A 25,454-nucleotide genomic window follows, 5' to 3' on the forward strand; every position below is an offset into this window, starting at 1 on the left:
TGAGTAAATTTTACAGTAACAGATGAGCATCCAATCATAGAGCAGTATACGTGTGCACTGTCCAATCAGAGGACAGGATATTCCTTAAAGCAACACGCCTCTTTTTACACTGTTACACTCGGATATCAGGCCCTGAGTATAGCTTTTCAGGTAGAATTTCCTAACCTATTAAACAACTAAACGTACTTAAATGAATTAAATTGTTCTGGGTTAGGGAGGACCGAGAGCGCCGTGAGTTTATGTTGGCAAAAACATCGCTTTCTTGTTAGCTTTAGGAGAGGAACAAATGCCTGCAAGGCCTTACTCTAGGCTACATTTAAATATAGTGTAAAATAGCCCGCCATTGAAACGTGCCGGAACCAAGGTTTGACTTGTATTTTGGGCATTTACCCACAGGTCTTTACCCTCTTTCACCTCATATTTTCACACTTCACGTTTTAGCGCCGTCTTTTAAATATAAAGTAACATTCACAGATAATCTCTCACGCATTAGTCCTATTGTATGTAGCCGACGTTAAACAGTCGCCGTCCGTTGGGCACCGCGGTCCCACACTCAACATGTCCGCCGGGGAGGTCTGCGTCTGCTCGGCAGGAATGCGGTAGGCGGGGCCGATCACGCTGGTGGTGTCAAACTTTCGGGGAATGACAGGAGTGCGGCAGGATTCGATTCGATAAGCGTCGCCCTCGTTCGGATTACTTTGACACATTTAAAAAAAAATATATATATATATTCACACGCAGTCTTTAGATTCACCGCCTCTCTAAAAGATAGAGGACGTCCCTCTCGGCGCACTCCTCAAGCCATGTCGGAGGACCTGAGCTCTCAAACCTGGTCCATCAACAAAGATGATTACGAGCTGCACGAGGTTATTGGTAGGTGATCCACGGCTTGTTAGCCTTAACGTGTGTGTGTGTGTGTGTGTGTGTTGTTTTCCGCCGTTTGCGGCTTCACGAGGCGGGCTTTGTCACGGCTAACGGAGGCACCGATGTCTCCCGTGTGGGGATGTAACGTTACGTTAAGTTCGTAACGTCGGGCAACTCTGCCGTCCCGGCCGGCGCGGGGTTGTGTCTCGGGGCAGCGTTTAGCCCCGTCCACCGGGGCTACGCCGAGGTGATAAACGAGCGTCATAACGTTAGTTACTGGTTTAAGGAGCTGACTATTTACTGGGGAGACTCTTTCATTCACCGGTCCGAGTGTGCGAGCAACCGCCGTTAGCGTAGCATCTGTATCTGGATGAAGGGCGTCGTATCTATGAAATGACAATAATTATGACTATGTCGTGTGTCAGTCTCGGTTAGTTATTAAAAGACTGAACCCACACTGACACCTTTTTTTTTCTCTTTTCATTCATACATGTAACGCGTGTCTTTTGATCTGCCGTCACTGACAGAGACCGAGGCAAACGTGCCGCGCTGCTGCGCGTGCGCGTGTTCACGCCCATTCCCAGTTAAACTGGATATTCAAACAACTTTTTTTTTTTTTTTTTCTCCCAAAACCCCTCTTGTTGCCCGTGCAGAGATTATACTTCCCTTCCCGGAGCAGGGTGTCGTTTTGGGCGATTTACCGGCTGAATGAATCCATTCATGTTCCAGTTAGTCTAGAAGTTTTTTTTCTTCTTTTTTTTCCCTCATTTAACACAATAATTGCTTTTGCGTTGCCACATTTCCTCCAGTGTGACAGGAGGCTTTCCCCATTGCCCTGCTGAGTGTGTCTTTTGGGTTGGCCGGCCTAAGGAATGACTGCTGTTACTTTTTGCATAGTCCCCCCCCCCCCATCATAAATACCTGACACTGTCACACCTTCCTCCTTCTCACTTTGTTTGGTAGACTGAGCAAAGCCGTTTACTTTCCCTGCTTCCTCTGCAGGGAACCCGAGTGTTTACACAGGGCCCGTTCTGCAGGCCCCACATCAAACCTTTTTTGTATATAAATATATACATTTATTTTAAAAGACTTTGTCAAAATGAGTTACAGGTAAAGCCATTCTCCTCCTCCTTGGATCCGGGCCACCGCACAAGATAACGCCCTGTTCAGTTCGGCGTGCACACAGATAAAGCCCCCCCCCCCCCCCTTTGTGTAGAAAACCAGTTCTGTGGCATTTCCTTACGCAGTGTGCGACACAAATGTGTCTGCGCCACGTTTGAAAAGTGTTTCGCCTTTTTCAAGGTCTGGCCGCTCTCTCCCCCCCCCCCCCCCCCCCGAGAGCTGATGGTCAGTTTCACTCTTAAATCAGAAGGAGCTGCTCATCGTTACACACATCATCAAAATGAGCTGAGCCCCATGTGCGTGAGGCCGTTAAAAGAAGTTCATCTACGTGTTTGTGTGGTTATCCATTTCCGGCCTCCTAATAAATTGGGGATTGTTTAGTTCACGATGTGGAAATATTGGAAAGTAGTAGTAGTTTCCTCCAAATGGACACAGTGAAGAGCTCTTGCTGTTGTCATGGAGACGTCACACTCCATCCGAGTCACTTCTTCAGGTTATCATCTAAACGTTTGCCTGTCAATTTGCCCACTGTAGAAAACATCCTGAGATGGATCCCTCCTGTATGGAGAGTTCGATAACTTCACCCTCCGAAGACATCGTTTGAGTTTTAGAACCAGTATTGTGGGTTAACGTTGGGATGGGGTGAACGCAAACGCAGCGTTCAGTACGTCAAATTGTTTTTCTATATATCTATCATTTCTCGTCTATTATTGTCCTACCAGGTGGTTCTGTGTGTGTTCGTTTGTGTTCCTTCTATAAAAGACAGTTTATCCGATATTGACCTTTCTTTGTAACGCAGCCCAGATGTGTCCCACAGGAATGCGGGTGATTTGTTTATTAAAATGTCTAAACTCGTACATCAGGTGGTTCGTTATTAGCCCGGTGCAGCATTTACTTCTAAATCTGATTTGAAGCCGGGGAAGTGGCTCTGAACTGTTGAACCTGGCACAATTCCAAGTCAAGTTCTCCTGCATTTGGTATCATAAGACTTGATTTCTGTTCATTCACAATGCAATACATTGACTGAAACCTTTTTGTTGTACATGAATAAAAATGCAGTTATACGGCACTAGTGCTAAATGTCAGTGGATCAAATATTAATTTAATGCTTGCTATGGTGTGAAGCACTATTGTATTGAATATTCATTTGTATTGTTTCTCTTTTAAATGTAAAATCAAAATAAATACCTGGTCAAGAGAATGTAATTCTTGAATATACTAACTACAATGTGTTAGTAACAGTAGACACAAGGGATACTTTAGAAATGTCTCAAGTTAAATATTAGGAAGTGATATATATATATTTTACAAGAGGACCTGTTAAACCGGTTAAACCCGACTTACTGCTCTCCAACCCTGTCGCTGAAAAGCTTCTGTATGAAATCAGAGCTGCAACCCATTAAACCTCTACATTTCTGCACTTTTGCCAACTTTTAAGTTCAGGATGGATTGACAGCCTGTGTTGCAGGAGAATAAACACTCAAGTGTTTAGCGTTGACATTTTTCACAGTACCTTTTTTAACCTTAACGTGTTGCATTGAGAAGCTAATCCGAGGCCACGCCAACCGGATGAACACTGGCCGTTCTGTCTCCACCTCAAATGTTTTCACATCCACTCGTGTACCGTCGTCGTTCTCAGGGTTCCACGTCTCCTGAGTGAGAACCCTGCAGCGCGCCCCTCCTCTGCTGTGTTGCTTCTTGAGCGGACGCCGCGTCACAGTAGGACGAACGCAAAACATTCCAGACGTCAACTTTCTAAGCCCGAACCTGTCCGCTCGCAGGTTAAAGAGCAGCTGCACACTTTTAAGCGATGAACTAGACAACTTGACTGTACTCGGGGTCCATTGTGAATGACCCACATCACTAATTGGCAGGTTACCGCATAATGCACATGAAACGTGTTTTTAGAAAACATGCTGACAGACAACATCGGGTGCTTTCTTTTTTACAAGGATCACGATTGTTGTGTCAATGTCTTCTGGCCCGCAGCGATGGACCTGCTGCCTGCAACCTCTTCGTCACTATCTAGAGGAGACCTGGTATTTCTGAAAGCTTATGACCATACAGGATCAGTACTAGCTCTTTAATAGTGGCTGGAAATTGTTCTAAATGTCAAGGGATATTAATTTATTAATATTTATAAAAAAAACCAAACGAGTCAGACAACAACTCGTACGTCAACGCGCCACATCTTCAGCTGACAGCTGGCTCCTCTTCATTTGATTGCACCTAATGTGGTAACTTAATATATATTGATTTGATTTAGCCATCCACATCCAAAACAAGTACAATCTTGTGTCTGCGCCTCTGGAAGAACCGTTTATTTGTGCCTGTATCCGTAAGGAGCCGATTCCCGTTCCGTTTGTCATCTGGTCATTTACCAAAACAGAAAACACTCGGACTGGATGCCCCGCGGGCCGTTATGGACCGGCTGCGTCAAATTACAGCCACGACTGCTGTGATCGGAATCACGTCAAAGAGCGTCAGGTCTGCGTTACCTCTCCAACTGGCTAGTGTTCAGACCCCCCCTGGACCTCAACAGTATCCCTCCCTCCTCTTATTTCAACCTCCCCGAGCAAGCACACACACACACACACACACACACACACACACACACACACACACACACACACACACACACACACACACACAATGCTCATCAGCTTGTCCGCCCACCCCTGACGACTGGCTGTTTGTTTGCTTGGGAAAGATTTACACTCCCGACGTGTACGGGGCAACTGGCTCACTGTGGTCCGACCCCCCCAACCCTCCCACCCTCCCATCACTGGCCAGCCTCCAGAGGTTTGTCTGGCATTGCTGTCGGGTCGAGGTGCCGGGAGAGAGATATTTACGCCCTCCCCCCCCCCCCCCTTCCTTTTCGGCCCGCGAGTGTTGTGCAATGGCGGAGTGGGCCGCGATGTCTTGGATGCTGCAGGGTGGAGCCGCGCCAGCGACACACCGCCGGGGGTTTCCAGTCAATAGATGGCACCCGCCGCAGCTGTAGCTTTCACATGTGGTCTCGATTTAAAATAAGAGGACTGTTTTATATCATTTAAAATGTCCCTTTTTTTTTTTTCTCTAAACCTCCGCACCACAACTGGCTCACATAAATCTCCAAACAATGAGCACTTTGTTGATATTTGGGCACATGAAGAAGGAACAGGAGGCGAGAAAAAGCTCCATCACTCCTTCACTCACAAAGGCCGGATGCCAGAGGACAACGTGCTCCCAACGTTGCTCATCTGCACATACACTCCAGAGATGTTGTGGCAACAGCCCTGTGTGTGTGTGTGCGTGTGTGCGTGTGTGTGTGTGTGTGTGTGTGTGAGAGTTTAATACAAACCAGCCACCTTACCCAAACTAGAACACGCGTACCTCTCCTGGGGTGGATATTAAAGGCTGCTCCTCATAAAAGATGATCAGCCCAGTTTTGGAGGATTTAATCAGATAATAATCAACTTTGTGGTCCTCTCCCACCGCGGACGAGCCACTATCAGGCTCCTTTCACCGGGCGGGATTTGGGAAATCCGATTCACGAGTGATGAACGGACGGCTGAGCCGCGCCGAAGAGAAGTCGGGAGGGATTTGAAAGTAATGCTAAAAAGTTAGATTTATTATCCTCTACAACTAAAAGGAAGTGCAGGAATGGATATGTATATGACCTGAAATGAATGTGCCCAAAGTGAGACGACGGTAAATCCTCATCGACCTGCCCTGTTGTCTGTTTTCAGGGAGCGGGGCCACGGCCGTGGTTCAAGCTGCCTGCTGTTTACCACGCAAGGAGAAGGTGGCCATCAAGCGTATCAACCTGGAGAAGTGCCAGACAAGTATGGACGAACTCCTGGTAAGAGTTAAGATGATGCCGAAATAAACACATTCATCCATACCAAGCGTAAGACACCGGAGCGTCCAGCTGAATTTCAAAAAAGAGATGACAAAATAAGATCTTAGTCGACCGTGTGGGATGTCTTTGTCCTCCCTCGCAGCAGCACATCTCCTCTCTTTGTCTCCGCGCTGGACGCCGCAAGTTCCACCTCTGCTTTTCATTTTTCATTTCATCCACATCCCTTTCAAACGCCACCCGGGTTGTTCTCTGAAGAAGGAGCCCACTTACTGCCAGGAAACTATTAGACCATCTTCCCCAGGAGCAATCCTGTGGCCTGTGGAGATGATCAGACGCTCCTCCGAGAGTTTCTCGGCAGCGATTGCAGAAAACCGCACGTTAGCTGTCCGCAACCTTTGTTCGTGGTCGCGGAGCATCGTCGTGCACCGCGTGTCAGGGTTTCCATGGTTTAGACGAGCAGTGTGACCCGTGAGCTCGTAAACGACCACGTGGAGGATCAGAGCGAGAGGAAGAACCACCACCACCGAGATTTCTGGAGGATGAATCAGGGGAACGCTGCTCCTGGATTCTCGCGAGCAGGAGGCAGGCGGTCCCCCCCCTCCTTATGGTTACCCAGAGGAAGCAACAAATTGAACCCACATCGCTTCTCCAGAGAACCGGCCTTAAAGAGGATGCCGTGAGTTTTAGAGGAGCTGGTAAATCCCCTGCACGCTGGCACGTTGTGGTTACTCCTGGCACAGCAGTTTGATGGATAGGCGCTTCCGAACTGACTGGAGTCGGCTGAAATGAGGGGGGGGGGGGGGCGTTTGTTTATATTTCTAGTGTGTACTCACACAACTGAGACAGTTACGAGCTTTTAACTATTCATTGCAACTTATGAGAGACGTCGTGAGTGGAGCTGCGTGGTAACCGCTCGTGTACAACACAGCGTCTGTGTTTTTCAGCGGTGTCCCTATCAATGGCAGTGGCGTTCCTCAGTCGCTTCGTGCATGTGTGTGTGTGTGTGTGTGTGCGCGCGCGTTAGGCTCTGAGTAACAAACAGTGACGTGACATTGCTCATAGTGGTTTCTCTGTTTCTGCCATCAGTGTGATTCTTTGGCACCAGCATTGTATTCAGGGACAATAGCTCATTTATTTTTTTAGCTCAGCCTTAATGTCCCCCGACACAGCAACTACTGCAGGGTAGGGCCGGATACAGGAGCACATCATTGCATGTTTGCTTCTTCGGACGCTGACTGTGATGTAGTAGGGAGGGACGTGAGACCTGAAACCTGCATTCATCATCATATCATTTTCCACGTTATGGAGCACAGCCGTTCCAGCTGTGCTCCCCTCTCGCTATGCACACACACACACACACACACACACGCACACACACACGCACACACTGCAGCGGTCCATACGCAGCCTCAGCTTCTTTCAATCACTGTAAAACTATTCTTCTGGTATTGTAATATTTACAAGAGCGCTGTTACAGATCTATCTGCTTAATCGAGCTCTCAAAGTGCATCACACGATGCGTTTAACTCAAATCCTTTTTTCTAAGAAATACAAAAACCTCATGCCTTGTATTTAAGTTTTTCCACATGGTATCAAAAATGACGCCGAACCTCTATATTTTTCAAGGTATTGCATCGAATTCAGCAAGCACCACGACGCAGACGCAAACATGCTTTGAATTCTTTAGATAAAGTTATGAGGCGACCGGATGCTATTAAACTAAAAGCTCATTGAATACTAGGATGAGGTCATTGTCACTCCCACAGTCCGTGTATAAATTATATATATATATATATATATATATATATATATATATATATATATGTGTATGTATATATATGTGTATGTATATAACCTAAGGCGCCTCCAGCTGTGTTCACTAGCAACACATGCGCTGAATTCGGGGACGTTTGCGTCCGATCGCTCCACGGAAAGAGGCGTGGGGGGGGGGGGGGGGTTCCATCAGACGGACGTTACCCTTCACGCAAACACTGCTGCTTTCTTCCACCACTCGCTTCGCTGCGGCGGCTTTACAGTGATCTCACACAAAGAGTCTCTCGCATTGTCTGCTGGGAAAAGATGTGAAAAGCTGCCAACTGGCGGAGCACGATATCCTCCCTGTTATCCCATTGTCTTGTGTTCTGGGGGGGGGGGGGGGGGGGGGTACCCTGGCTGAGGACAGAGAGGGGAATGGCAGGGCGTGGGGGCATGTGTGTGTGTGTGTGGGGGTGATCCAGCCTGGTGGCATCATGCCGCATGCAGAGAAGGAACGGCAGGCGGCGCCCACATCGGACGTCTCGCCGGTCCAAACGACTGCTTTCAGTGCGAGGGAGAGAGCGCCGCGCCGGCTCACGGGCCCTTGATGCTTATGCTCAATGGAAACCCCCACCCCCCCCCCCCCCCCCATTTTTTAGACCCAGATTATTTTATTTTCCTTTTGGCATCGCTATGGCACCGTCTGCCCCAGCTCCTCTTGGCGAAGGCTCTCGTTGAAGGCCACGGGCTCCGTGTGACGCCCCCCCTCCCCCCACCCCCTGCTGCTAATGCACAGCCTGTAAGATCAGCATTTATGCTGACGACACATCAGGCGCTGAGCCACAGGCATCTATTGATTCGTTTTCACCGGCTTGTGGCACACGACGCTCAATAGCTGTTTCGAATGTGGTCGTCTGTGGTTGATCCAATAATTACACGGGAAGGTCCGCATTGATTTCACCTCAGTGCATTAAATGAAGAGATACTGCAGATCTGGTACACAGGCGGATGGATTATAATATTGGAATATATAAACCCCACCTGGACTTCTCTGTGCTAAATACATGTAGGCAGTTTGATGTCAAATAATTGACATTTGTTCTACTTATAAATATTGTAAAACACATTCTGCATTATAGCGTTCTAATGTCGCCCGAGGGTGATTGTCTATGTCTTGATTGTCCTGTCTGTAGGGCTCCAACTTATGCTTTCATTTAAATGTGTATTAATCTGCCAATAATAACTATTAAATGATACATTGCAGACAAAAAGTCCAAAGCAAAATTGAATTTACTAATAGGTTTTTTTAGGGTTTCTAAAATAATTGGGACTTTGAGTTTAATTAGTTAGTTTTTGTGGCTGCTACATTAGTTTGACACATCATTAATAGTATTAAATAATATTATGTCGTATTATGCACGTTCTTTCAGTTCACGACTGCTTTTTACCACCTTTTAGTGTTTCTAATTTCCGTTTGGCGTTTCGCATCTGAACAAGTGCACCCGTCACGGGTTCCACAGAGAAGAGAAGCAAACCTGTGCTCCCAAAACCCTTTAAAGTCAGCCGAGGCTCTTTTTCTCAGAAAGCCCGCCAGCCCCAAAACGACTCGAGGGCTGTTGCTGGAGTGACGGATTAGACTTCCACGCCGTCATTACCTCACCTCCCTCGCCTTGCGAACCCGCACACTCTCTCACACACAGAGCGTACAGCTGTGCAGAGGGCTGAGTACCGGCTGTCTTCTCACTGCCGCACAGACGCGCGTCGCATTGACGAACCCTTCTGGCTGCTGACGTCATTACCAGCCAAAGCGTGCCGCTCATTTTCAAGAACAGCGGCGGCATTAAAGGGCTTTTATTGAGACTGTGTTCACTTTATTTCCTCCGGGCTTTTCTAATGCCGTTTTCTTTTTTCTTCTACCAAATGAGAATACTTGCCATCTGTCTTGGATAAAAAAAAAAAAAACATAAGGGCGAGTAAACTGTGTTTCGTGGGTCATTTCACAACCACAGCAGCTTATTAGAATTAGAACTGATAATAAACGCTGTTATTAAAGAGCGGCTGTGATGTAAGTCGCATTATACAACGTTTTTGGGGGTCAGTGGCAAATGGATCGTCATTAGATCGTCATTAGATCGTCATTAGAGCCTCTCACGGGGGTCCTACGTTTCTGAATAGCGGATTTGTGTCTGAATTGAACTCTTCTACTCCTCACAGAAAGAGATTCAAGCCATGAGCCAGTGCCACCACCCCAACATCGTGTCTTACTACACCTCGTTCGTGGTGAAGGACGAGCTGTGGCTGGTCATGAAGCTGCTCAGCGGTGGTAAGTGCGTGTACATCTCCATAAACCACCTTCCACTTGTTGCCCGCCCCTCGGCGCCGTATTGTATCGCGGCTGTGTGGAGTAGGCTTGAGTTTGGCAAGGGGGGGGGGGGGGTCCAGGGTAATTCCTTCTTGAGGTGCCCCTTACGATGAGGCGGCGGCGGAGGGGGAGGAGCGGGGCCTCCGTGTTAATGGTGATTGTGGGGAGCGTGACGGCGCTGTTCTCCGGCGGGTGGGAGCCTTGAGCTAATGACGGGGCAGAGGTAATAACAGCCGACGTGGTGTCACTCGGGTGGCAGCGCTGCTATTTAACCAGTCAGAGGGGCCCAAAGACGAGCGCCACCGCGTGACAACAAGACCCGAAAGACGCAGCAATCTGCATCTGCTGCTGGTTGTTCTGTTCACTGGAATATTTGTGCTTCCAGACACAAACGGCGTGCGGGTTAATTAGGGCGTCCTTTCATTTCAAGAGCAACGGGCTGATATTGTTTTTTTTCTGTTCATAAAGAGTCCAACATTCCCTCCTAAATTCTGCTTTTCGTCTCACTCAACGAACGTTTTCTACCCTCCCTCGTTCCTCCGCGTAAACCGCGTCCTACTCTAACGGACAGAGGCCAGGTGGCAGGCCCGGGATACCCCCCGCCCCCCTGGCGCCCCCCCACAGCTGGGTCCACTGTGCCAGCCAAGCGACGCTGGAGCAGGCTGCCAGCCTCACAGCAGGAGCCGCCACCGCTCCAGACGGGGGGGGGGGGGCTCTCTGGTCCCACTCCTCCCAGTTGAGCAGAGGCCCTTGATGTTGGATTCCATTGTGCAAGATGACGCCCTCGTCTGGAGAGGTGGAGAACCTTTTGGACTGCATGGCGCTAGAACAGCAGATATGTGGTTCTAGAGGCCCGTTCAGGAAGCAAACTTATTTTTGATCTGCATGAGGCCACGTCGGTCACTTTATTCTGGAAAATCAACACGTGCGAACGTCATCGTGGTCTTTTCCTCCCAATTTAACGGGTTCGGACTGTGTGCACTTGTGTGTCTGTGGCGGCGCTCACGCAGTAATGAGCCTCGTATCATCGTCGTGAGAAATAACTGCACTTAACTTTTTTGACGCTGTTGGACAATTGAACCTATTTTTGCAAATCTGTAGGAGGGACATCCTGGGTATGTATGTCCCGTGTGCTATGTTAGACTTTCCAAATGGGCAGAGCTCTAAAAGAGCATAATCTTCAGTTGAGAACCCCCCCCCCCTCACCCATACCCCCCCCCCTGTACAGTTTAAGGCCAAACCTTTGGAGCTGACAGTCGTGGTGGTATGCAGTCTAGGCGCTCTTGAGGAAATTCCTGTTCTCGATGTGATGCGAGCAACTGTTTCACTGGAAGCCCCCCCCCCTCCCTTCCCTCCTCCCCCATGTGGCGCTCTGCTGTCTGACGGCACTCTGACAAAGCGCTTCATTGGAGTCTGCAGGCTTTTTTTTTTTCATCCCAATGAACATTTGGATAAAGGATTCTATGCAGGCATCTTTTTTTTTTGTGCCACCCTCCACACCCCCCCTCCCATGTCCCACTTCGCTTGGCATGCCCAGTCTGCCTTTAGCACACTGGGCACCAGCTCTGGTCTCCTTGGTCCATAAACTGTTCACTATTTGCCCTCTTCCTTTTATCCGCGTCGACATCCTGCTCTTAAAGGAAACGTTTGGGCAACGTTGGCCTTCCTGCCGAGTGGCGGATGAGGAGATCGATACCACTCTGCACGCCGACGTCGTTACCGATCTTCTCATCGAACTCTGGGCGGGAGGACAAACTCATGTGTCGAGCTATTCGTCCTGCACATCAGCTTCCTCGTCACCTCCCCGTGTGATCAGCCTTTCCCCGGGATCCATTGCCACCTGTCACTTCCTCCCCTCCCCTCCCGCCATTTCAGACGAGGCGGCGTGGGACTGAGGGGCGGAAGCATCGAGAGAAGGAGGGGGGGGGGGGTGGGGGGTGGGGGGTGCCGAGTTTTAAAGAACAGAGGAAGAAGAAAAGGGGGGAAAAAAAGGTTCTGTGAAACCGGGCCGCCTATTCTCAATGAGCTTCAAAGAGCCGTCACATCAGAGACGCCAGGCTGCACTCTCCCCTCCTCTCCTCTCCCCTCCTCTCCTCTCCCCTCCTCTCCTCTCCCCTCCTCTCCTCTCCTCTCCCCTCCTCTCCTCTCCTCTCCCCTCCTCTCCTCTCCCCTCCTCTCCTCTCCCCTCCTCTCCTCTCCTCTCCCCTCCTCTCCTCTCCCCTCCTCTCCTCTCCCCTCCTCTCCTCTCCTCTCCCCTCCTCTCCCCTCCCCTCCCCTCCCCTCCTCTCCTCTCCTCTCCTCTCCCCTCTCCCCTCTCCTCTCCTCCCCTCCTCTCTCCTCCCTCTCCTCTCCTCTCCCCCTCTCCTCTCCTCTCCCCTCCCCTCCTCTCCTCCTGCACTCTCCCCTCCTCTCCTCTCCTCCTGCACTCTCCTCTCCTCTCCCCCTCTCCTCTCCTCTCCTCTCCCCTCCTCTCCTCCTGCACTCTCCCCTCCTCTCCTCTCCTCCTGCACTCTCCTCTCCTCTCCCCTCCTCTCCTCCTGTACTCCCCCCTCCTCTCCTCTCCCCTCCTCTCCTCCTGTACTCCCCCCTCCTCTCCTCTCCTCTCCCCTCCCCTCCTCTCGCTCTCCTGTCCTCTCCTCTCGCTTCTTGCCAATTCACGCACACTAGTACACAATCACGTGCACACACACAAACACACACGCACGCACACACACATCTGGTTGCTTTTCCCGCCGTTCCTCCTCCTCCTCTCCTCGTCCTCTCTTTGAATCGCTCTGTTTTCCTCGCCTGCTGAATCACATCTTCTCACGTGCACAGTCGCTGCGCGAAGAAGAACCCGTTGAACCCACCGTCTCCCCCCCCCCGTCCCTCCCTCCCTCCCTCTCTCTGCTCCCGCTCTGCCTCTGCGTCGAGGCCTCCCTGCGGTAACGCCGTCTCGTCTCGGGGCCGCGGACGTCCTGACGGCATTAAAAGGCACACGAGCTGAGGCAGAGCGACGGCGCGGCAGCGGTCGGGCGTATTTCATCGCCCAAACAGACGATCTGATTTACAGTCAATGGACCGAGGCTAAAAAATGTCCCCCGATGAAGGACGTCGTGAAGTCGTGTTGCTGCCGAGTCACTGCGACGGTTTTTTAAGTATTTATAGACACAATAGTGATGGATAGAACTGCACTGTAGCCTTTGAAGAATGCTCGCTGCACCATTTATTGTTCTGCCAAGACCACATTAGAAGGTCACGGTTATGTTTGTGGTTTCGAGGACTCTGCCATAAAATCCGTCCTCCTTGAACTTCTTTGTGTCTCCACAAGCCAATTTATCCAAACACATCAGTAATCCGCTCTTTTTCTAATGATCTTTATGAACGTCTGTCCTGTGTGTTTTTGTTCATCCAGGCTCTGTGCTGGACGTGATCAAGCACATCATCTCCCGGGGGGAACACAAGCAGGGCGTCCTGGACGAGGCCAGCATAGCCACGGTGCTGAAAGACGTGCTGGAGGGCCTGGAGTACCTGCACAGGAACGGGCAGATCCACAGGTAGCGCGGCTCGTGGTGATAGAACTGACCCCCCCTGACCTCCCCTTTTTCTGAAACTAATACCAGTCCGATACTGGATCAAATAGCTGGAATGACAACAGCGCCGAACTGTTATAGGTTGGCTTTCTTATTCCAGTATAGTGGAATACAGGTTTTGACCAATTTGTTGCATTAAAAAAAGTTCAAGCTTGAATTTGAATAACTAGTTCATTCATGAAGATGCTTTTAGCAATTTGCTGTTATACAGTATACTATTTTAATATGCATTACCATTAAGTGCATGTATGTCCATTTTTCTGTTCCCTTTTAATGGGGAATATTTTCTTAAGACTACCGTGATTCATGTTCTTCCAGTTCAGGGGCTGCGATGATATTTCATCTTAATTACAACACATGGAGACATCTTCACTTCTAAAGATAGATCTGCCGATGCCAACTCTCATCGGGTTCATTAATGTTCTTCTCGTGCCCTTCATCATGATCTGCTGTCTGTTGCTTTCATATTACCCTCCGTCTCTGTCGAAAAGGTAATTAAAGTATCTCAACGTGTAAGTAAATTCATGTTTTTTGAGCGTGGTTGAATGCGGAGCTGCACACATGGAAGTGATGAGTATTCTGTCGACTGTAACACGTTTATAAGGTCAGCAGCTCTGCACTGCGATGAGGCCGTAGACTTCTCTTCTTGTGTGGCTAAACACTAAAGTGCGGTTATGAATGAAACAAAAGTCAAAACTCACTTTCCAGCTTCGGTGTGTTCACATTAAAGCTGCAATAATAATACAAACCTTCAGTGTGTTTAATGGAACATCAACTGCTTAAAGTTGCCGCAAGCCATCTGTAAGCAGACCACAACTCGCAGTCCGATTTATAATGTTTAAGGGATAAAGTATGAATATAGAACGTGTGACGGGCAGATTTATGTGCCACAGGAAATTAAATCTCTACAGAAAGCCTGTTCAATACTTGGCCAACATCCCACACTCGAGCTGTTACCGTGAACCCCTCAACCACTGGCTTTATTTAATATTCATGACTCACTTTTTCATAGCCCCCCCCCCCTCTCTCCCATTGGCACGCATATGGCGGGACAGGCTACATGTGTAAATAATGCACAGTGCTCAGCAACTTTCAGACCAGCATGGCCTTTGGACCTCGATCCACATTGCGTGTGGGATGTGGAGATGATCAGGGCGGGCTGCATGCTAAACAATCCATGGGTGGAGGCGGGTGTCCACTTTCAGCACAGCAGCGGGACGGGGGTCATCGGTCATTGTCACAGAGGCGGACATGTAAAAGCTTCCTTCCGCTCTGTAGCCTCTCAGGGGACATCAGGGAACCAATGAATAGATCAGTGATTCATCACTGCTGTGCCCCTCTGAGCGACGACATGCCGGCGCTGGAAATCCTTTGCATGCTGAGAGCGCAGAAGGAGTATGTGGATCGGTGTGTGTGTGTGTGTGTGTGTGTGTCGTCCCCCCCTCCTCCTCCCTCTCTACCAAAGGGAAAAGTGTCACATGATCGTCCAAGACAGCAGTAAAGCAATTAGAGTCTCGTGGCCCGGGGCTGTAGCCTCCACCAGACATTTACCACGGGACGGAGAACTGCCCCACCTCCACATTCACCCAAAGGTGACGCCGGGGCTCTAAGTGGAGCAGCAGGTGGACGCCGCGCACGTGATGACACAGGAATGGCGGGGGGTTCGGGGTTGTCTCCATCTCCACAGCGTCTCTCTTACAGCCTCGTCAGAGGCACCAGGATGTGATGTCACAGGAGGTGACCCGCTGCAGCTGCCAGATGAGAGCGGTCCATCTTCTTGACACTTTCATGCCGGAGCGGCTCCCACCCGGCATGAATATGATCGTACCGCACGTTCACTTTTTGAATATTCTGCAATGGCGTAATACCTCTAGTGTCCGGATTCATTCTGGATTATGCCTTTATGTAAGTTAACAAGCAGGAATCAGCTTACAGTGTCAGTTATTCGTTCTGCTTAATGCCCCCGGCTGCTGTAAGAAGAGGCTGCATCTAACTGCAGGGTGTATTTTTATATCTTTCCCCCCTCCACGACAGTATTTCTTTGAACTTGCATGGTGCATTGTGTCACCTCCCGCTCCTCCTCCTCCTCCTCCTCCGGTGAATGTTAATGACTGTCTGCACTCTGCAGCCTCTGTCGCTCCGAGCATTACAGCCTGCTGCAGTGAACCGAAGCTCGGTGGTCCTAAAAAGATGCAGGTGGGCCTCGATCACTTCATGCTCCGCGGGACGGCCCCTTTTTGTGTGAATTATGTGAGCGGCTGTCGGATTTATTGCCACGACATTACGTAACAGAACATTTTTATCTTGGCAGGTATCAGACTTTTACTGTCAAAAATCAGTTTGGTGTTAAATGCGGACAAACGCAGCGAGTGAGATGATGAGTCAGCAGGTATTGCGTCATGGTCCGGTGGTCAGTCGGCCCGGACCGACTCATTAAAATAGAGCACGTTGTTTGCTCAGACAAGACTGGACCCACTTAGAGGGGTATGGGGGTCGAGGGGGGGCGGGGGGTTGTGTTAACCAGGAAAAGTATTTTTGGGGTCGTCCCAAGTTTGTCTTCCAGCCTCAGGTGGTCGACTCTGCACCTCCAATTTGTTTAAAAGGCGCCTGCTCAAACTAATGACTCAGTCATTTTTGTAAGAACTAGCAGTGAGTGTTAAGAAACGGGACGACGCTGTGACCTGATACCACCTGGCCGGTTTTGTTTCCGGGGCACTTCCTTTTAACGGCGGCCTTTGAAAGCCAGCGAGCGGAAGGCCGTCGCGTCCCCGCTCCATCCGTTACGTAACCGAGCGTCTCTCTCTGCTCCAGCTGAACACGGAAGACACCCGGGGCTTCGATACAGACGACTCCACCGCGCAGCATCCGCAGTCTGCCCCCCCCCCCCACCTCCACCTCCACCTCCACGGCTCACTGTGTGCCAGCACCTCATGAGGCCTTTAGTCGACACGCCAAGTCCCGAGCAGCGTCTGAACAGAGGCCTGACCCACACGCGTTGTGAGTCTTTGGTGGGTTGCTTGTGAAGAATCTGGGAGGAGTGCTTGAGCCAAACTGCCAAACTCTCCACGTCCTGCACATTTTGTTCTGCCAAACCACACGGCGAGAACGAGACGAGTTCAGGAGGCCATGTGATGTGTTTTCTACAGTAATCCAGGGCGTTTTAAGTTAAGTTCAAGCACGCTTCAGTGGCACAAGAATCTTTCCAACCATTACCGTTATCTCTCATTTCCTCCGTGTGCATCTGGTATTTGGCTTTTCTTTTTTTAGGGGAGCTGAGTCATGTTCCATATCTCTGAACCAAGTATTGCACCGACTAGACTTGTTCTTTCAGTGTGACCAATTTGTTGCACTTTAACAGTTGAGCTGAAGCTGAATGTGTTTTACTTCGGTGCCCCCATGTGGCGGCAACGTGGACTGCAGCTTCATATGCCGCTTCATCTGTCTTCAAATCAGTTGATGTCACGGAGGACAAAGTCTTTCTCCCATTATTCCCTTTTTAATACGTCCACCCCCCCCCCCCCCCCCCCCCCCCCTCGAGCGAGTGGACAGCAGTAAAGAGCAGAGTCCCCTGTGACACTGTTACCATCCGTTTACTTAATATTTCCTCCCCTTTCACTTGACCCTTTGACTTCATCTCCGAAAGTCTGTTGCTATGACAACTGTCTGGCCAGCGAGGTGGCAGGATTCATCCGGTGTGAGCAAACCGGCCGACACACAGCTGCTGAATCCGGACGAACAAATAAACTACGCACACTGTGTGTGTGTGTGTGTGTTGCCAATAAATCATACCACATAAAAACCCAGATTGGTGAAGCTTTTGCATTCTATTTGTTAGACATCTATGGTCCAGCTTTTAAAAAGTTATCAGAGGTAAAGGAGATACCCTACACGCTGACATAAAACATGAATAACTTTGTGTCATCACTGTGACTTTAAATACCTTTCGTCGTCTACGTTCACTGTCTGATCCACCGGAGCCGCTTCCCTTTTTGTGTGACGGCTCCTTAAGAGAGGCGTTTTTACACATGATATTGTTAAAAATTCTTGTCTTGTCTTCCGCAGAGATCTCAAAGCCGGAAATATTCTCCTCGGGGACGACGGTTCAGTGCAAATTGCAGGTATTTAGTCACAAGGCAGCTCCACCTTTTTGCACCCGTGACCCAGATCAGCTGCGAGGAACCAGTGTATTAACTACTGATTGAATCTCCGCTCATCCCTCCCTTCAGACTTCGGCGTCAGCGCCTTCCTTGCCGCGGGTGGTGACATGACTCGAAACAAAGTGCGCAAAACCTTTGTGGGAACGCCGTGCTGGATGGCCCCAGAGGTCATGGAGCAGGTCTGCGATTGAGCAACCAAACAATATTTGCAGGTTGCTCGTGAATATGAATGCTGAAAATGAAACACTTTCCCCCGTGAGCACAGTGCATGTTCTGTGGCGGACGTGCCAATACAGTTCAAAGATGGGATTCTGCTTCCACAGGTGAGGGGTTATGATTTCAAAGCAGATATCTGGAGTTTCGGGATCACGGCCATCGAGTTCGCCACGGGCGCCGCGCCTTATCACAAATACCCACCGATGAAGGTGAGAGAATGTGGAGTTAATGACACGGAACAAAAGCAAAGTCAGTCCGACTGATCCTCTGACGAGGTGCCGACCTTCGGTGCTCCGGTGACCTTTGACCAAACTGTGTCTTTGTTTTCTTCAGGTCTTGATGCTGACGCTGCAGAATGACCCCCCGGGCCTGGAGACCGGCATCACGGACAAGGAGGTTGTTAAGAAATACGGCAAATCCTTCAGGAAGATGGTTTCCTTGTGTCTGCAGAAGGACCCGGAGAAAAGGTGTCAGCTCTGATGCTTTTACCTCCAGTAGATGGGTTGTTCTGACCCCTGCCCCCCCCCCCCTTTGTGTCATTGAGCTTCCCTGCTTCTGCTGAACTTACGTTGTACATTTTCTTTTTCTATTCTTGGCAGTATGAAAGCGAGTTCATTGTCATTCTGCTGCTTTTCAGGCCGACGTCCTCCGAGTTGTTGAAGCATAAATTCTTCCAGAAAGCAAAGGTAGGACTCCATTAGTCACACAATGCCGACTGAGCTTGTTGTGGGGACGTGAGCTGGCCGACTCCTCTTTGATATTAAGCTGCTCGTAATGATAAGTTGTTTCTTTTTTAGTTTTTTTTGGAATGACAGTAGAAGGGTTTCGTGTAAGAAAAAAAAGAATTAGTCATGGATCAAGAGATGAAAAAACTCGTCCTTGTGTTTGACCTTTCCGCTCATTATTGACCCTACAGAAGCGTTTCTATCAAAGCAGGGATGTCCAGCCTCTGGCTGCCCAACTAGTGCTCCGATACGACCATGTTATGGATTAGTAGACGTTGGGCCTGCAGGAGGGATTCAAACGGTTATCAAGTAATCGATTATCTATTCACTATGGAATTATATTTGAAAGTCCCTCTGACTTTTCCATTTGGAAAATAAGTGAATATAAGTTCATTCACAGAGCGCTTAAATCAAACGGGTACTTGAATAAATAACCAAATCCCAGATGAGCAGCAGTGGTTAAAGGTAGTGCACCGCTAACTAAAGGCTACTTAGAGTAGATGTCCCTTGAGATGAGGTTAAAAACATTCGCACTGTGCAACCAGGGGCCGTTTTTACGGGGACCTGCACGGGGGTCAGCTGCTCACTGCTGCACGATGAGTGATGGAGTCGTGGAAGGCTTTGAAATAAACCAGAAGGCCTTTCAATGCGTAGCGAAGCAGTTACATTTGTGGGCGATCACATCTGGATCTCATGGAGTAACGGCCCCTTGTTTCTTTCCCCTCCCGACAGAACCATGAGTATTTACACGAGAAGCTGCTCCAGAGGGCGCCCACGATAACGGAGAGGTCGAAACGGGTGAGACGCCGGCAGAGGTTTGACTCCGTGGCCCCGTCGCCCCAAGAACAACGTGAGCTCATGTCTCTCTTTTTTTTTTGTCAGGTGCGCCGAGTGCCGGGCTCCAGCGGTCGGCTCCACAAAACGGAGGACGGCGAATGGGAGTGGAGCGACGACGAGCTGGACGAAGAGAGCGAAGAGGGCAAACTGGCCGTCGCCGCCTTGCGGGTGAGACGAAGCCGCCGGGTGGTTTCGGGTCCCTCATTAACACATTCCTCTCACTGTAGATGTCTTTAAATCCCCGTGCAATGTTTTAAATCGTCCTTGTGGCGGTCTGTGCAGCAGCATGTCTGTCCTGTTTGTCTCTCCACTGAGTCTCTGTCTGTGTGTGTGTGTGTGTTCTTTCCGACGGCCGAGGAGCAGCAGGCGAAGCCTGTTAACGCCACCAGGCGACAAGTGCGCTTCTCCTACCCACTCGAGCTGCCTGCGTCCAGGGTTGTTCACTTGCCACCACAATACAGATGGCGTTCCCCTAACAAGGAAGGACTCTCACTGTGCACACGGCAGATCGGGGGACACTTTGTCCCCAGAGATAGTTGTTAGAGTGAGGGCGGTGTGCAGATACTCAGATACTTATGTTCCTCTTCATCATCATTATTCATGAGCCAAGATCCAAACCGGCACGCCGCTCGGCTCTTATCTTGCAGATGTCGGCGGCGTGTAGCTCCAGAGTGACCTCTCAGCAGGAGATACGAGCTGATGTCACGCAACTGGTTTGTTGAAAGGGAAAGTTGGCGGCGTTTTGTGCAGTAGGCGATAACCTGCGGATCACTCGCGAGTCGACTTTGACCCCCCGAGTTAACCCGGTCGGGAGCGGTTAGTTGGCGCTGTAAGCCCCCCTGCTTTGAAACAGCCAGATGTTCTGTGCCTCATGTGAAGCAAAAGAGTTTGCGCCCACATAACTAGACATGTTACACCAGAACCCTTTGCTCTGGAAACTGGAAAAAAGGAACTTTGTTTCCACAGTTAAAGGTTCACTTTAACAATTCAACCGAAGTAGTGAGAGTTACCTTTCCTGGAAGCCATCTGTATTTCTATTCCTCTTTCTAAATCCCTTTTTATTTATACTGACCAAATCACCATTTAATCAATACCAAGCAAATTCAATCATTTTTTAATTAGAACTCTAATGATCATCGGTGCATTACAAATTGTGCTTGATTCTTCTTCATTGGCTACTTGTTGGCAAACTGAACTATCAATTCTTACATCAGCTGTACTGGACCTGTCATCTCAAAACAAAGTGATGCTCATGCTTTGTTTTTTTTGTTTTCTCTCCTCCCAACGCGAAACCGTCACGGTTCTTCCCCCATAAAGATGCACGTTGTTAGAGACGGGATACAGACAGCGAGACCCCTGAGCTCATGTGATCTCTGGCATCAGCCGGATGCAACATCACGTCCTCTCAGTCGACTCAGTTTGCCTTCATTTGGGCCTGCGGGGCTTCCGTCCGACTCTTGGTTCTATTAGGAGTCAGTTATAACGTTTTTCCTTTTTTTGCAAATAAACCGTGTGACCTTATAACCGTGTGACCTTATAACAGTGTGACGTTTTTTCCTTATTTTGTGTCCACTTCTGCCGCTTCTCTGCTTTTCACATCTAATAATTATGTGCCGGCAGGCTGTACGTAAAACACATTTTATGTCATGTAAATGATCATACATTGAGTTAAAATACGCAAAAGATCACGGTATAAAATTCCTTTCAATATAACAGTCTCATAAATCAGGCCTTTTTATTAAATAGCCATTATTGAACGATTGCCACCCCGCTTGACACTGTGTGGAAAAACCTACTGTTGACATCATCTCACTAAACACATCATATCGCCATCGCAGCACCAGATAGCCAAGTGTGGGGGAAGTATTAATAGCTGTTGGTGTCTCTGGTTTCCTCTCCAACGGCGTCACCTTAGAGGATAAACTGAGTGGAGCGATAAATGAGAAGAGTGAAGGAGCGTTGAGCCCTTTTGATCCGTCTGCCCCGTCTTGCTTTCTGTGTGTTTCTCTGCACCAACGCCAGCTGTTTTTCTGCTTCGCCTGAAGCCGTCGCCGCGGCGTCCTTCTCTCGGTCTCATCTTCTCTTTCTGCTTTCAACAGTCACCAAGAGTGAAAGAGGGGTCGCAGAATTCCGAGGTGAGTTTCAAAGGTTATTTCGTCATCCATCAGTGTATAAGGGACTCGTAAGGGATAATAATTTGTGTTCAATGCAATCGCTGCTCAGATAAAAAATAAGGAATTTGTAGTCACCTCGGTTTTGGAAAAAAAAAGCCCCAAACTGGGCGTGTTTGTGCTTACTTGCTAAAGCCCGACATTCCTGCCGCAGGTCTTCCAGACTCCCGAGCCCTTCGGTAGTCCGGTCCAGCTGACGGCGGCGGGTGAGTTTAAACGTGGGCTGCAGGTCCCGCTGCAGCCCACGCCGGTCAGCACTCAGCCCGCTGCTCCGGCTGTACCGACCGCTGCTCTCTCACAGGTCGGTCTAGTGCATTTATTCAAAATATGGAAGTATTGCACTCATTTTGTTTCTTTAAAGCTTTTATTATATGCTTTTATTATGTGCATTTCTGCAGGTGCAAGCTGCCTCCAGCGACGTCAATGCCCCCATTAGTTTGGTGTTACGGTTAAGGTATGTTCCCCATTAACACACGAACATCGTTTCTACGTGTTCGGTATCTTTGTTTTCTTCTCCTGTATTGAGTCGTATAAGTTCTATCAACCGTCACATTATAAAGATAACTCCTCTTCTCCTCCGTCTCTCATCTCCTCAGAAATTCAAAGAAGGAGCTGAATGACATCCGCTTTGAATTCATGCCAGGGAGAGGCGAGTTAAGTTTATTATTCAAAACCCAACTTCTAGTTGCTGGGAGGTAAAAAACTCAAATGTCCTGAGGTCAAGACTTCGTGGCCACATCTTTATCAGTCAGTGAAACTGGCCGCTTTCTACTTCGTGTTGTTTTGCCAAACTTATTTTGCTGCGTTGGCTTTTCCAACACAGCTGACACACCAAAACCAGCTGGTTTCAGTATTCATCAACAAGCTGCCTTTTTTTGACAGGGGGTGTGTGCGTGTGGGGGGGGGTCAGTCCTTTTTGTTCCCAAAACCACTAAATAGAAACCAGCTATCTGTGGAAATGTTTGAGCCACAGTTACATGTGTTTTATTTAAATGCGTCTCTCTGTCCATCCGTCTCACTTGGTCTTGTGCTTCTATGACTTTCCAGACACAGCAGACGGTGTGTCCCAGGAGCTGGTGTCCGCAGGCCTGGTGGACGGGAGGGACTTAGTAATAGGTCAGTAATTAAGAAGAAGGAAGAACTCCTGTGCAGAAAAGTGCTTCATATTGTGTGTTTAGCACATCGTCTAACTGTTTCCCTAAAACATTGTTTCCTTTTTTCAGTTGCTGCAAATTTGCAGAAAATAGTTGATGAACCTCAAGCCAATAAAAATGTCACTTTCAAACTGGTGAGTGCATAACCGTCGTGTTCTGTTAGTCATTGACGTAGTTTTTTAAATAGGCAGTGCACCTTTTGTCTTTTACCTGATCTATCAGTCTGTTACTCATCACTTCTGTGTCTCTTTGAGGTTTTTCAAACCTGTCGATTGGATTTCCTTTCACATAAAATATTTGCAAAGCCGATTTCTTTATTTTCAACATTTAAGCGTTTTCTCCTCCGCTGCTTTTTGTCTCTCACTACTCTTTTCCTCCTCTTATCTCCTCATGTCACAGGCCTCTGGAACGGAGGAATCTGAAGTGCCAGATGACGTCAAACTGATGGGCTTTGCTCAGCTCAGCATTAGCTAAACTGTCGAACTGCCCGGGACCGCGACTCGCCTAAAAAATGTGAAAATACAACAAAAAAATACAGTTCAATTTATTGCTGTTCCTATGGCGTTAAAGAAACCCCGACTGCCAAAGAAAACAGCACCTTTTGTCCCCCGTAGGATTACACGGTGCCATATTCAATCAGAAGCATCAGACAGTAAAAGAATCCCTAAAAAAAAACGTTCCGTTACCTGTAGGAGGATGCTGGAGGATCTCAAAGGAGCCGTCGGCGATCTCCTTCCTGCTCTCCTTCATCCCTCGTTTCCCTCTCTGTTCAGTCCGTGATGCATTTGCACAATCTCAACTAACGCCCTTGAATCTTGATAAGTGTAACGATGCCTTATAATCATCAGAACTACTGAATGCACGTTTTTTGGGGGGGGAGTCCCCCATTTACCATACGAAGCATTATTTTGTCTGAAATGTTCAAATGTGGTTTCTCTCGCTCGCGTCAAACTTTTTATTTCATTTTGAGTGACGGTACGATGCTGCTCACTAAACCAGGAAATACACACTTCTGTAGTCAACAAATGTAAAGTGGATTTACGTTGTCAGACGCTCAACAATCTCTAAAGCATAGCGCTGGTTTTATTCTGTGTACCTTGAAGTAATTGGCGTCTCTTCTCTGTGCAAAAAGACCCAAACCAACAATGTGTTCGCTTCACAGGTCAGATATATTTCTTAAACATCTGGCCACTATGAACAGCAACAAACAGACAATAGCAGAAGTCTTGTACTTATGAGTGTTGATACAACCAGCGCCATCGGAAAGGAAGAGATTAAATGATTACACAAACACAGATTGTCGTGTTCTTAAAGTGATGAAAAGAATTCGCTAACAATGGGGGGAAAAAGTAGGTAAAAAGAGTCCAAGATCATTTTTCTCTTTCTGGCATTAAGTTAAAAGACAAGTTTAACGACTGCTGAAACCACAAGTCTTGTGTGAGCAGATGTGTGCAGATGTGTCCGTCCGCCTGTCGCCATTTGTGTTCCTTTTGGAATCCGTTTCTCAAAAAAGAAAAAAGGCTTAAGTGCATTTGTGTTTATGTGGATGAAACGTAAGAACTTGAGCCCAACCTCTCCATGTAAATAATGTTGTTCTGCTTTGGCTGGTTTTTATACTGAGTGCTTCACTCTCGGCCTTCTTTCCTTCCCCTGCGACCCGACGGCGGGTTGTGGAGGAACACAACGACGCTGCTAACTTGTTTAGTTTCAGCTTTTGGCCTTGTGAGGAGTTTGAATATATCGTACCGCGATGCCGCCACCTTCAAAATCTCCCCCGGGTTTTAAGCCGAGTCGCAGCGAATTAGTGTCCGGCTCTCGATGACACCAAGCGGAGGCCGTTTACGGCACTTGTTTTCCCTCCAGATGCCATTTCCAAGAAGGAAGATACACGTCTGGCTCAGAGATAAAAATGTTACAAGGAAATCTTTCCTCCAGTGTCAAGAGTTGTTTTGGTTTATGGTATTCAAGTGCTCAGTGTCTTTTTGAGATGTAGATCTTGTGTAGATACACACACACACGCACGCACACACACGTGGGTCGGCCCTGTGTTCCATCACAGGGGAATCAATGTTACACTACGTTTTAAAACAGCAGTATTTAGTGCCATCTTCCTGGTTCAGTCTGCAGCTGACAGCAGATAAGGAGTGTGTGTTTGTGTGTGTGTGTGTGTGTGTGTGTGTGTGTGTGTGTGTGTGTGTGTGTGTGCGTGTAGATTGAGCCCTGCTTCCTGAGGGGTTTGTGGCTTTGTTCTCATCATTTCTTCTACAGTCTCTTCTCTCACTTTAGCCTCACAACGCGGCAGCAACTGAACAGATGACAGACAAGAAACACTTTTGTCCAGCAATAACTCATCTAGGCTGTAATATATTTGAATTTTCCGACTGCTTTTAGTTATTTCGTTCTCCTTTTGGAGTTTAAAGCATGTTTCTCTTGATTTCTATTCAATAAAGAATTAGCATATCAGCCTTCACTTTGCACTTAGTTTTTCTTTATCTTTAGTAGGTTGTTCCTGTAACTATACATGTTTCTAAAAGTACCTGTGCAAGTACGTTGACATTTTGGTCTTTACTCTCGTGAATTCCCTCTTGCTGTTATTACATTTCACTAATAGTTATTCTTATTTTTCAGCCGTTTCACTGTTTCAACGAGAGGATTCAGGTTTCCTGGTCTCTGTA

The 25,454-nt window shown here is 48.5% G+C and overlaps 1 protein-coding gene across 2 annotated transcripts; it reads left to right on the forward strand.

Annotated features, from left to right (window-relative positions):
* Window positions 1–111: 111 nt before the first annotated feature.
* On the forward strand, window positions 112–25,248 carry oxsr1b (oxidative stress responsive kinase 1b). Of its 2 annotated transcripts, XM_078096645.1 has the most exons (19): window positions 112–873; window positions 5,718–5,830; window positions 9,800–9,908; window positions 13,342–13,483; window positions 17,582–17,637; window positions 17,746–17,855; window positions 18,000–18,101; window positions 18,226–18,359; window positions 18,530–18,578; window positions 19,350–19,415; window positions 19,500–19,622; window positions 19,818–19,889; window positions 21,554–21,589; window positions 21,780–21,926; window positions 22,024–22,079; window positions 22,222–22,274; window positions 22,673–22,741; window positions 22,849–22,913; window positions 23,179–25,248. In XM_078096645.1, the coding sequence occupies exons 1-19, from the start codon at window positions 804–806 to the stop codon at window positions 23,251–23,253; spliced, it is 1,647 nt and encodes a 548-aa protein (XP_077952771.1). In that variant the 5' UTR covers window positions 112–803; the 3' UTR covers window positions 23,254–25,248. The 2 variants fall into 2 exon arrangements, with proteins under 2 accessions (XP_077952771.1, XP_077952772.1); XM_078096646.1 differs by lacking the exon at window positions 19,818–19,889.
* The last annotated feature ends 206 nt before the right edge of the window (window positions 25,249–25,454 follow it).

This window comes from Gasterosteus aculeatus, chromosome 21 (assembly GCF_964276395.1).
Source record: "Gasterosteus aculeatus chromosome 21, fGasAcu3.hap1.1, whole genome shotgun sequence".
In the NCBI taxonomy this organism is placed as follows: Eukaryota; Metazoa; Chordata; class Actinopteri; order Perciformes; family Gasterosteidae; genus Gasterosteus; species Gasterosteus aculeatus.